The sequence below is a fragment of the Carcharodon carcharias genome, chromosome 3 (assembly GCF_017639515.1).
Source record: "Carcharodon carcharias isolate sCarCar2 chromosome 3, sCarCar2.pri, whole genome shotgun sequence".
Classification (NCBI taxonomy): Eukaryota; Metazoa; Chordata; class Chondrichthyes; order Lamniformes; family Lamnidae; genus Carcharodon; species Carcharodon carcharias.
This window is the reverse complement of record NC_054469.1, coordinates 30,804,596-30,816,770: the sequence shown is the minus strand read 5'-3', so window position 1 is coordinate 30,816,770 and position 12,175 is coordinate 30,804,596. Positions and strand designations below refer to the sequence as shown.

At 45.3% G+C, this 12,175-nt stretch overlaps 1 protein-coding gene across 2 annotated transcripts in view; it reads left to right on the top strand.

The window, feature by feature from the left end:
- Positions 1–12,175, top strand: part of paxip1 (PAX interacting (with transcription-activation domain) protein 1) — a 115,502-nt gene that overhangs the window by 96,892 nt on the left and 6,435 nt on the right. For both annotated transcript variants that reach the window (XM_041184866.1, XM_041184868.1), the window contains 3 exons: positions 1,492–1,594; positions 4,524–4,692; positions 9,657–9,757. In XM_041184866.1, the coding sequence (XP_041040800.1) occupies positions 1,492–1,594; positions 4,524–4,692; positions 9,657–9,757 (373 nt within the window). The remainder of the gene's footprint in view (positions 1–1,491; positions 1,595–4,523; positions 4,693–9,656; positions 9,758–12,175) is intronic.

Genomic DNA, 12,175 nt, shown 5'->3' with positions numbered 1-12,175 from the left:
CTTCTCCAGTCTACCCACATAACTATATTCCCTCCTTTCTCATTCTAATGAATCTCTTCTGTATCTTCCCCAGAGTCTAAACAACCTTACAACAGAGTGTGGTGCCCAGAATTGGATGCACTGCTCTGGCTGGAACAGAACTAATGTTTTATGTATGGCTAGCGTAACTTGATACTTTTTGTACTCTGCCTCCATGAAGCACAGGATCCCATATACTTAATATTGACTGCTTTGTTAACCTACCCTGCCTCTTCAAAGATTTGGGCACAAACATGCCCAGGTCTTTCTCATCTTGCACCCCCTTTAAAATTGTACCACTTAACTTGTATCGTCTTTTCTCATTCTTCCTGCCGGATGTATCACCTCACTTTGCTGTGCTGAATTTCATCTGCCAGATTTCCGCCGACTCTACCAGCCTGACTGCGGCCTCTTAAAGTCCGTCACTATCTTCCCCACTCTTTATTATGCATCCAAGTTTAGTGTCATCTGCAAAATTCTCAATTGTGGCCTGTGGTAGATGTCATATTTGTCCTCTTGGGTTCTGGTACTTCATGTCACCCTCCGTTAAGAAGATGGCACAAGCACTCTCCTGCTGCCACCAGAACTCTGTGGCCCTATCTGTGAGTGACAGACCGATATTGAGAGCTGACTGGGAAATCACGAGTGCGAGTTTTAAGTCCAACTGCTCTTTAGTACCATACGTTTGAGCTCCAATTCACTGTGCCTGTATAAAATACAAACAACCCACCACGGTTAATCAGCACGCGCTGCATGAAGAGCCATTTGCATGGCCCATCAATCTTAAAGATAAGCGGGTTTTGTATAAAATTCAAAGTCAAAGCTGTGAATCTTGCAGGAGAACTTAAATTTGTAATTCTTCTGTCATCACCTCACTTACAAAATGTAAGAGGGAAAGAGATATGAAAGTTTTTGAAATGACTCGTACTGTCTCGCACCCCCCCCCCCCCCCACCACCACCACCACCACCACCACCACCACCACCACCACCACCACAACCACCACCACCACCACCACCACACCCCTGGCCCCAAGTATATTTCTAACAGCTCAGTTGATAAAGGAAATTAATCTTGCCGGCTGCGAAGATTGCAGGTTTGATCCCCTGTCTATGCTGAAGCCTGGCTTGCTGGCATTTAGCCTCTGGGTAAGGGAGAGAAAAAATAGTCATGGTCGCTACTCTTTACTGTCACCAACTCACCCCTGTTCAAAGTGTGCATGTTTGGGCATTAGATCAGGGCAGTATCAAGGTGGACCGTGATTTCCCTCCCCCCAGTAATCCAGCCGTCTGCCCGTGGAATACTATTCTTGGCAGCGTTCAGTGCCTTTGAGAGAGAAAAAGATAATGAGATCCTCGTACGACATTGGGGCGGTGCAGGTTGTGGGGGGGTGGGGTTAGATGAACTGGATAGTTTTGTGTTCTTCCCATCAATATGGTCAGTTTCTGACTTGGCAAGTCATCTGTCTAACCAGGTTTGAGGATTTGCCGCCACCATCAAAAAAGCTTCCACCAGAATCGACACCAGCAGTGCTGTTCACAGGATTTGAGCCTGCACAGGTTCAGCAGTATATAAAGGTAACCCTCCCTTCACCTCGTGTCTCATTTATTGTTCTATGTAATACTGAGGGATCTTTTGCTCAGCCATCATGAACATGGCAGCCTCGCCCTGAAATCAGTTCACCCATTTAAAGGGTGTATTTTTTTCTTCTAAATTTTATTACTCGATGAAAACTGAGGGAAAGCGAGTTGATGAAATACTTTTATGCTTTGCCCCATTTTCTCTTCTGTCGCCTCGCCCTTTTTATTCATCCGGTGATAAATTAAGTGTGCAGTACGCTCCGATTCTCATCCTTTTATCGAGAAGCCTGAATGTCCACCCTGCATTGGGAAGGGGCGGCGCAGGGAGGGAGAATAATGGCAAAAGCGTTGTTGCTGAGTGTCAGCGACGCTCTGGAAATTTGCAATCGCACAACGCCTGCCACGTACCTCAAAGTCCCAATGCGGTGGGGCTGAGAAGAGATGCAGGGACAATTGGGAAGATCTGGCCATGGGTTTGGATGGGCAAGCAGGTTCTGAGCAAGAGGGCATTGGTGGAGACCTCCAAGATATCAGAATGCGATTCCCGGAGATCCCTGCCAGCTGTAGACAATTTTGTAGGGTGCAGGGATGGATAGAGGGAGGGGAAGGGATGGAGAGTTGACAAGAATTGATTAGGATTGCAGAAGGTAGAATGAAGACTTTTGAAAAGGGAGATAAGCATTTTGAAATTGAATGTGTTTGGAGGAGGCAAGCTAATGGAGGTAACAGGACAGAAATCAGTTTAGTATGGAGTATGATACAAGTGGTAGAGTTTTGGGTGAGTTGGAATTCAAGACAGTGTTGACATACTCCTGACACCCTGCCTATAGCTTTTCAAGTGATATTTCAGTTATTGAAAGAAAAGCAGTCGTGTCGATTTAGGGAATATTACCTTCGTACTTCCAACAATAATGTGCTAGCGGAGCAATAAATGCTGAAAGTATAAAAAATTGAAGAAGTGATCCATAATCCAATGACTGATGGACGGTGTGGTAGATCCTGGCTTGCAAACTTTTGGGGCCTTGTGATGGATGAGATTGCTTTTCGTTCTTTCTGGGACGTGGACAGCACTGGCAAGGCCGGTGTTTATTACCCACACCTAGTTTCTCTGAGAGGGTGTGTTGAGTGTGGCTGCCTCCTGTGCTGTATGATTCAAAATTAGATGTTTGGCTTGCGCAAGACTTTGGCTTGGAGCCACGGGTCATGACTGAAAAGTAAAATAGGCACAATACTGGCAGATAATGTTATCGAGTGGATTTATGTCAGTAAGGAATAGAAGGGACAATACAGTTGATGCTCAAGGGCAGCTGAAGGCATGGGTGGAGTGCCCATTGGAAAAGGTGCTTATGTTAACGTAAGTAAGACTGGAACCACAAGGGGAATTGTCTCAAGGAGATAAACGAGAGCAAAATGGCAATAGTAGGTGGCACTAATTAACCGTACTTTATTGAGACCTATTAAGACCCTGACGGCTCTTGACAGGGTGGATGGGAGAGAATGTTTCCTCTTGTGGGAGAACCTGGAACTAGAGGTCACTGTTTAAAAATCAGGGATCGCTCATTTAAGACAGGGATGAGAATTTTTTTTCTGAGTCGTGATTCTTGGAACTCTCTTCCTCCAAAGGCGGTGGAAGCAGAGTCTCTGAATGTTTCTAAGGCAGAGCTAGATAGGTTCTTGATAAGCAAGGAGGTGAAAGGTTATTGGGGGTAGGCAGGAAGATGGAGTTGAGGTTAAAATTAGATCAGCCATGATCTTATTGAATGGCGCAGCAGCCTCGAGTAGGCCACTTGGCCCCTTCTCCTAACTTGTATGTTCAGGTGGAAAGTCAAAGAGAGGATTAGGGCATCCCCTGGAATGTTGTTGGTGACTTTAACCAGGATATGGTCAGTGATGGGCAAAATGGGAACCACTCCCTTTACAACCCCCCAAGAATTTGAATAGCATGGTTAGAATTTGGCCATACAGCTGGGTGAAAATGATTGATTCAAGCGTCTGAAAGAGGAAAGGGAGATCAGTGATAAGGCCATCATTGGAAATGGTGGAAGGGTTATGGGTGGACTTCTTTGGAAGGGAGTGGATTATGTCAACTTTTTTAACAAAAGCATTACCTTTTTAAATACATTTGTAGACAAAAGTTTAAAAACTTCTCACGGGCAAAATGTCCCAAATTTTTCTTGTGCTTTTTTTAACCATGACTTTAGCTGTCATCAGACTGCCTGCCTACACTGTTAATCAAATGATACGATTTTTCAAGAAATGATGAGAAAATTCCCCTACGTTCCTGCTTTTGTTATTTCTCGGCTTGATTTTTTTATTGCATTCCTGGCCGGCCTCACATCTTCCACATTTGATCTATTTAAATTAAGCTCGTCCAAAACACCGCCTAACTCATGACTAGCTATATTCACTCATTGCCCTGTGCCCAAATGACCTACCCTGGCTCCCAGTTGAGCAGTGTCTCGATTTTGAAATACCCACCCTTGTTTTCAAATCCCCCCCATGATCTCACACCTCTCTATCCATGTAACATCGTCCAGCCCCTGCAACACTCCCAGATCTCTGCACGCCTCCTAAATTGGTTCCTTGCCCTGATTTTAATTCCTGTGCCACAGGCAGCTATTCTGCCCCTTCAGCTGCCAAGTCCCTAAATCCCGGACTTCCTCCTTAAATCTCTCTGCCTCTCTACTTCCCTTTCCTCCTTTCAAACACTCCTTAAAACCTACCTTCTGCCAAGCATTTGATCACCTATCCCACGATCTCCTGAAGTGACTTGGTGTCAAGTTCCATTTGATAACACTCTTGTGAGGCCCCTCAGCGTGTTTAACTATGTTGAAGGTGCTGCATAAATGCATATTATTATTATTCAGCACTGGTGTGGCTTTGTAGGGTTTTTTTATCAAAAGCTTTATTTTCCCTCCTTTTTCAGAAACTTTACGTGCTTGGTGGTGAGGTTGCTGAATCTGCTCAGAAATGCACTCATCTGGTAGCAAATAAGGTGACCCGTACGGTGAAGTTCTTGACTGCCATCTCTATCGTGAATCACATAGTCACGCCTGAGTGGTTAGAGGAGAGCTTCAAAAGTCAAAAATTTATTGGTAAGTCGCTCCGCCTGAACTGGTTTCAGAAGTCCTTCTCATCTCTCTGTATACCTGCCACTCCAGCTTTGAAGTAATCATAGCAGTAATGCGCACTTCTCAAAGAGTAGCGTTACTGATTGGGAACAATCGTGTTTCAGTGTTAATTTTAATAATATTATGTTCATCTATGTGGTATTAATGTGCAAATGTTGGGCCATTAAAATTAAATCATGTACAGGTACACAATTAGAGGATGTGAGAAGATGATATGACATTAAACATTTATACATGTGCTTTGCTGACCAAATCTTCTATCCTGTAATAACCTGACCATGCCAGAGGTTCAGCCTGGGAAGCACAGGGTTGTCAAAGTTTTTGCAGTTGGGCTTCATTGGGCTTTGTTCCACTTGCGACACTGAATTTAGAGCTTTGCTCTTCCCCATAGTCTTCCATTACTTTCTGATGTGAGTAAGTAAAATAATTCCACACCTTAAACGTACAAAACTGCCCCAAGTGAAGCCTTAATGCCTGATTAATATTATGCATCACCTGTTCAGTGAGAATGGTATTTGGCAGATTTCAACTTTGTTCAGCCCTGGCATTTCCCCCCCGCCCCAAGGCTTTTTCTTTTATAGGCTGGATTTTACGTTCCTCAGTGGGGTGAGGGAGGTGGAACGGAAACTGAGTGGCCCACTCACTCCCGCTCCCGCCATCTCAGCTCGCCCAATTAGTGGCCGCCTGGTTGGAAGGAGTCAGTTAGAGGTGCCAAGTAGAGCTCCATGCCATGATGTAGGCTGGGAGATCTAGAACAAAGGGTCACAGTCTCAGGATACAGGGTAGGCCATTTAGGACTGAGATGAGGAGAAACTTCTCAGAGGATGGTGAACCTGTGGAATTGTGGAATTCTCTACCACAGAAGGCTGTGCAGGCCAAGTCACTGAATATATTTAAGAAGGAAATAGATTTCTAGACTCCAAAGGTGTCAGGGGGTATGGGGAGAGTGCAGGAGTATGGCGTTGAGATAGAGAATCAGCTATGATCATGTTGTTTGGCAGAGCAGGCTCAAGCAGTCGAATGATTTTCGATGTCATGTGGCAAGAGGGGTAATGCCGTGGACTGGAAGGCAGTCATGCTACTAGCTTAAAGGCTTTCCAGCTCTGAGTCGATTTTTTTTTAATTGAAGGTTCATAAAAGATATTTCGTTTTTTTTTTAAAATGCTGCCAACTTCCCCAGCAGAAGCTACTGCTACATTCAGCCCATGGTCCGATTGGCAGGCCTTTGCTTCTTTGTTTCACCTTGTCATAGCTGCCGTAAAACACTCCCAAACGTTTTCAAAATTGACACCTGAAAAATGCAGCAGGCAAAGAAAGATTGCAGACGGCTGGCTCGTGTATTGATAATTTCAAAATAGCAAGAGGGCTGCCCAACACTGCGCCTGCTCGCCTTCTGTAATTTGGGAGACTGTTGCGATGACATTTCATTGCTAACTAGAAGAGGCGATGGCATAGTGGTATTGTCGCTGGAGTAGTAATCCAGGGACCCAGGGTAATGCTCTGGGGACCAGGTTTTGAATCCTGCTATGGCAGATTGTGGAATTTGAAGTCTAATGATGACCATTGTTGTAAAAAAGGAAATCTTCCATCTTTACCTGATCTGGCCATATGACCCCACACTCAGCAATGTGGCTGACTCTTACATAAATGCTGGTCAAGCCAGCGACTCCCACATCCCATGAATGAATTTTTTTTTAAAGTCACCACATCATATTTTAATGTTGAGATGGGGTGGGGGCTGCGATAGCCTGCCCAGTTTGCGGACATAAGATCCAGCCCTCTGTAATTAAAATTAATTAAGCAGTGTAAATGTGCTGTTATTAAGGGGCACATCTTAATGTGTTCTTTTTGATAGATTGGTAGGTGCAGAACAGCTGCAAACAGCAGCCCCCAAGTTGTATTACAAATTGTTAATTGCTCTGTGTCGACCTGCAGAGAGCTTCAGGAGAATATCTGTCTGTATGGCCAGAACTCCATCCACCAGCGGCAATTTTTCATTAGGGCAGAAGACAGAATAGGTTCTCCTGACGCTGCAGCAGGTTCACAAAGTGCCCAGCAGATCACTTCAACTCAGCCACATAACTGAGCTGGCGTTGTATGCCACCTGGCCCTGTCCTGCCTTTGTAAAGGTTTGAAATGGCTCCCAGAAGGAAGTTTCACACTTCTTCGTATTATATTTGGCGGAGTCAGATTGGAACCTTATCCTTGGACTGTAGTGCTGCGCTTTGCAATCACCTTTGCATGCTAAACTGCTTTGGTCCAGCAAGATAATGCCTGTAACTCCAGTGTTAGTAGCCCTTAGTGTCTTCTGAACGTCTCCCAGTCATTGCAGAATTTATTATCTTTTTTTGTAACAACCATTGATTCACACTATCAATATCCATTGGGAAAATTCTAACCTCCCGTCTTCCTCACCGGTGAGCTTTTTCTGTCGTTGGTCCATTCTGCGAGGTTTCCACGGACGCAGAAAGCATTAGCCATTATGAACAATTTTTGAGTGACAATTCAAACACTGGCAAAGTGCTGTGAAACAGATAGGAGTAGTTCCAAAATATTTGAAGCAACATCTCTCGCAAAATGTCCCAGTGTTGTAGTATCTCAGAAGGCTTGCACCACATCTGACACACACACACACAGCATCCCAAAAGCGCACAGTCTGCTCTGTTGACAGTTGTGCCTGTCCTGCAACTGAGAAGAGGAACTTGCAAAATCGAAGGCGCCACCTGTCAAGGGAGTTATCGGGCCAGTGATAGGAAGAGAAGGTAACCTCACACCATCTACCCGAACCCGCTTTTCAACAGGTAGCACGACGGTGCAGGCTTCCCCACGCACCCCCGTCGCAAAAGAAAGGGGGAACCTGAAAGCTGGTCCCAGTTTCCCCCCAACGAGCCCCAGGACCAAGGCAGCAAAATCCCATTCGCAATGAATTACCTTGCCTCTAATTGCTGGACCTGAATGCTGTATTTGGCCTTGACATCCTGTGTGGAACCTGCCCAGAAGTTGACGCATAATATCAAAATTGGACTTGATAAAGAAGCAAGGCGAAAGAATTGGATGAAGCTGCATGGGTGACACTGAAAACGTAACCTGACCTAATCTGTGCCATGTGCCTGTTTGCTGGGTTTCCAGCCACCTCCCCTCTTGTCGTCCAGCAGCTGGCTGAAGTGTTCGGCGATGCTGCAGCCGGGCGTTCTGGCATGGTGGGAGCAGCCAACATAACTGTCCCAGCCTCTATTTGATAGGCTCCCTTCCCGCTGCTCCTTGCTGCTGCTGCTCCTCCTCCAGTCGAGGAGCACCAAGAACAGAGGGAGGGAGGGAGCTTGTCATTGGAGAAGCTGGAGCAGCCCATGCGTGGGAGAGGCAGAAGCTGCGATGAGAGAAACGGCTCCTGGCGGATTCCGCCTGTCCCACGCTCACTGACTCCCACTTTTCGTCCCCGTCTTTGATTTCTCACAGGCTGCTTGTGAGGTTTCGAGGGCGAATTTGCCTGCTGCTCCCGTGTATTTTGAACCCCGCGTGCGTGTTATAAAACTTCCCGCCCACCGCACAATCTAGGTTTAAAAAATAAAACTGATTCCGAAGGGAAAAATGCCACTTTTATTGACATTGTTACTTTGGAGGAGAAAAATTCCATGATTTCAGCATTATTTGTTGAAATAATTAGCACTTGAGTTGACAGCCCACCTTGCTAGCTTCATGACAATCCCAAATATTTACTGAGCCCTTTTAGAAATCAAACCAAAATTCTATCTTAGAACAATGTTGCTAGATGTGGTAAGCTCTCCTTGCAATGCCGGTTTAAGATTTTGATTTTAGTGTGTGCCTCATTTATATAATAAGAAATGGAACAGATTAATTTAGAGCTGGATAATCTTTATTTTCAGTTATAGTTACTGCCTTTAATGAAGAAATAGTAAGGTGTTCTCCACAATGGATTTTTTAAAAGCAAGTTGAGTTTCTTAATTTAGGCAGTTTCTCACGATCCAAAGTGCTTTTGACCTTGTGCCTTTAAAGAGCATTTTTTATGTTGTTTTAAAAATAACTGGCAGCATGACCTCTGTGAGATCCAAGGGTTGTTTAATTGTGCTTTGATCTGGAAATAATTGAAAGCAGGATTTAGAAAATATTTTTATGCAAAATATATTATCTACAGATATTCTTGTATTTGCACAAAATCTTCCTTCCCTGTACGCCCCCTCCTTCAACTCTCCCCCACCTCCTTTTTTCCTCCCCAGCTCCTTTTTTCCTCCCCACCTTCTTTTTCCCCCCCCAACCTCCTTTCCCCCCCCCAACCTCCTTTCCCCCCCCCAACCTCCTTTCCCCCCCCCCCAACCTCCTTTCCCCCCCCAACCTCCTTTCCCCCCCCAACCTCCTTTCCCCCCCCAACCTCCTTTCCCCCCCCCAACCTCCTTTCCCCCCCCCAACCTCCTTTCCCCCCCCCAACCTCCTTTCCCCCCCCCAACCTCCTTTCCCCCCCCCAACCTCCTTTCCTCCCCAACCTCCTTTCCCCCCCCAACCTCCTTTTCCCCCCCCCAACCTCCTTTCCCCCCCCCCACCCTCCTTCCCCCCCCCCCCCTCCACTAACCACTAGCACGCTATCGTGTGAAATGTTTGGATTAAGATTGCGTTCTCATTGGTTATAGCTTTTATTGTGTACCGTGTGCTACTCACAATAAGAAGTTGTGGTGGAAGAATTAATTCAGGCTGGTCTCTTGGTTATAGCTGATTTAATTCCAAGACAACAACTCAACTCAGTGCTACTAACTTCCTAGTAGCTTCCACACTAAGTGTTCCAGTTGTACCTTTTTATTCTATTCAGTTGGGATAATTAATGCCCATCGCCTGTTTAACTAGCAATTGGTTTTAACAAGATGATTGCCATATTAACATTGTGACCTTTCTAATGAGTAGTTTTTGTTTTTCTGTAGATGAGCAGAACTTTGTACTAAGAGACGCAGAAGCAGAAGTGCTCTTCTGTTTCAGCCTGGAGGAGTCGCTGAAGAGGGCACAGGGCACTCCCCTATTCAAGGCAAGGTTCATATGCTCCCTTTTGTGTTACGCCTGCATGTTGCATTTCAGTGCATGTTAATGAGCGTTACGGGTAGATCTGTTTGGACAGCAGCCATGCTAAGCTTTTGCGTAATTTCAGTCCTACAGGCTGTAGAGTTGATCTTCCGTGAGTATAAAAGCAAAACGCTGCAGACGCTGGAAACCTGAAATGAAAACAGAAATGCTATCAATACTTAGCAGGTCTGGCAGCATCTGTATGGAGGGAGAAAAACAGAGTTAACCTTTTGAGTCCAGATGACTCCAGAGCTGAAGCTCCTCTTCGGAGCTCTGAAGAAGAGTCATATGGACCCAAACCACTAACTCTGTTCCTCTCTCCAGCGGTGCTGCCAGACCCGCCGAGTATTTCCAGCATTTTCTGATCCTCCGTGAGTAAATCTTCACACCAAAAAAGCTGAAGAGTTAAAATGCTGCAAGAGTGTTTTTTTGAGCAAGGTGCCTAATGGGTAAACTTCCCTTTCAAGTTGGGTTGATTTTAATTTCGCTGTCATTAGTAAATGGGAAAGCAGACCATGGGGAATTAATCCTACAACTTGGGGGGGAAAAAAAACATTTGCAAAGTATGGGAGCGGAGCTCTTTCAGCCAGTAGAGACATAGTGGGTCCTGCCTCCTGCACTGTAAGATTCTTTGATTTTTTTTTTTTAATGACCTTGATTAGTTGGAGAAGAGCTTCATAGCTTCATTGTTATCCTGTTGGAGCTAGCACTCCCTTTTTTATTATAATAAAGAACAGGAAACTTGAGTTAAGTCAAGTGTTCAGGCTTTGTGAATTTGTAGGTGTGAGTGTTTCCAGAACATGATGGGGACAAGGGCGATTCAGTCATGGTTTATAGATTGCGTAGATATGCTGTTTAAAAGTTCAGTTCAGTCCTGTAATCTCTTCTGTGAACTTTTCTGTTTTCATCTGGAGCATGGGTTTGGCCAGTTGAAACAGGATTCCCATTGTATAAGACCATACGACATAGGAGCAGAAATTAGGCCATTCAGCCCACCGAGTCTGCTCCGCCATTCTATCATGGCTGATAAGTTTCTCAACCCCATTCTCCCGCCTTCTCCCCGTAACCTTTGATCCTTACCAATCAAAAACCTATCTATCTCGGTCTTAAATACACTCAATGACCTGGCCTCCACAGCCTTCTGTGGCAATGAATTCCATAGATTCACCACTCTCTGGCTAGAGAAGTTTCTCCTCATCTCTGTTCTAAAAGGTCTTCCCTTTACTCTGAGGCTGTGCCCTCGAGTCCTAGTCTCTCCTACTAATGGAAACATTTCCTCACACCAACTCTATCCAGGCCTTTCAGTATTCTGTAAGTTTCAATCAGATCCCCCTCAGCCTTCTAAACTCCATCGAGTATAGACCCAGAGTCCTCAAATGTTCCTCATATGTTAAGCTCATAACCTCCTCTGGACCCTCTCCAGGGCCAGAACAACCTTCCTGAGATACGGCGCCCAAAATTGCTCTCAATATTCTAAGTGTGGTCTGACCAGAGCCTTATAAAGCCTCAGCAGCACATCCCTGCTTTTATATTCTAGTCCTCTCGAAATAAATGCCAACATTGCATTTGCCTTCCTAACTACCGACTCAACCTGCAAGTTAACCTTAGAATCCTGGACTAGGACTCCCAAGTCCCTTTGCACTCCAGATTTCTGAATTCTCTCCCCATTTAGCAAATAATCTATGCCTCTATTCTTATCAAAGTGCATGACCTCACACTTGCCCACGTTGTATTCCATCTGCCACTTCTTTGCCCATTCTCCTAACCTGTCCAAATCCTTCTGCAGCCTCCCCGCCTCCTCAATACTACCTGCCCCTCCACCTATCTTTGTATCATCTGCAAACTTAGCCAGGATGCCCTCAGTTCCTTCATCTAGATCATTAATGTATAAAGTGAAAAGTTGTGGTCCCAACACTGACCCCTGCAGAACTCCACTAGTCACCGGCCGCCATCCTGAGAAAGACCCCCTTATCCCCACTCTCTGCCTCCTACCAGACAGCCAATCTTCTATCCATGCTAGTACCTTGCCTCTAACACCATGGGCTCTTATCTTACTGAGCAGCCTCCTGTGCAGCGCCTTGTCAAAGGCCTTCTGGAAGTCCAAGTAGATAACATCCATTGGCTCTCCTTTGTCTAACCTACTAGTTACCTTCTCGAAGAATTCTAACAGATTTATCAGGCATGACCACCCCTTGATGAAACCATGCTGACTTTGCCCTATTTTACCATGCACTTCCAAGTATTCTGAAATCTCATTCTTAATAATGAACTCTAAAATCTTACCAACGACCAAGGTCAGGCTAATCGGCCTGTAATTTCCTGTCTTTTGCCTCACTCCCTTCTTAAACAGGGGGGTTACATTAGCGATTTTCCAGTGCTCTGG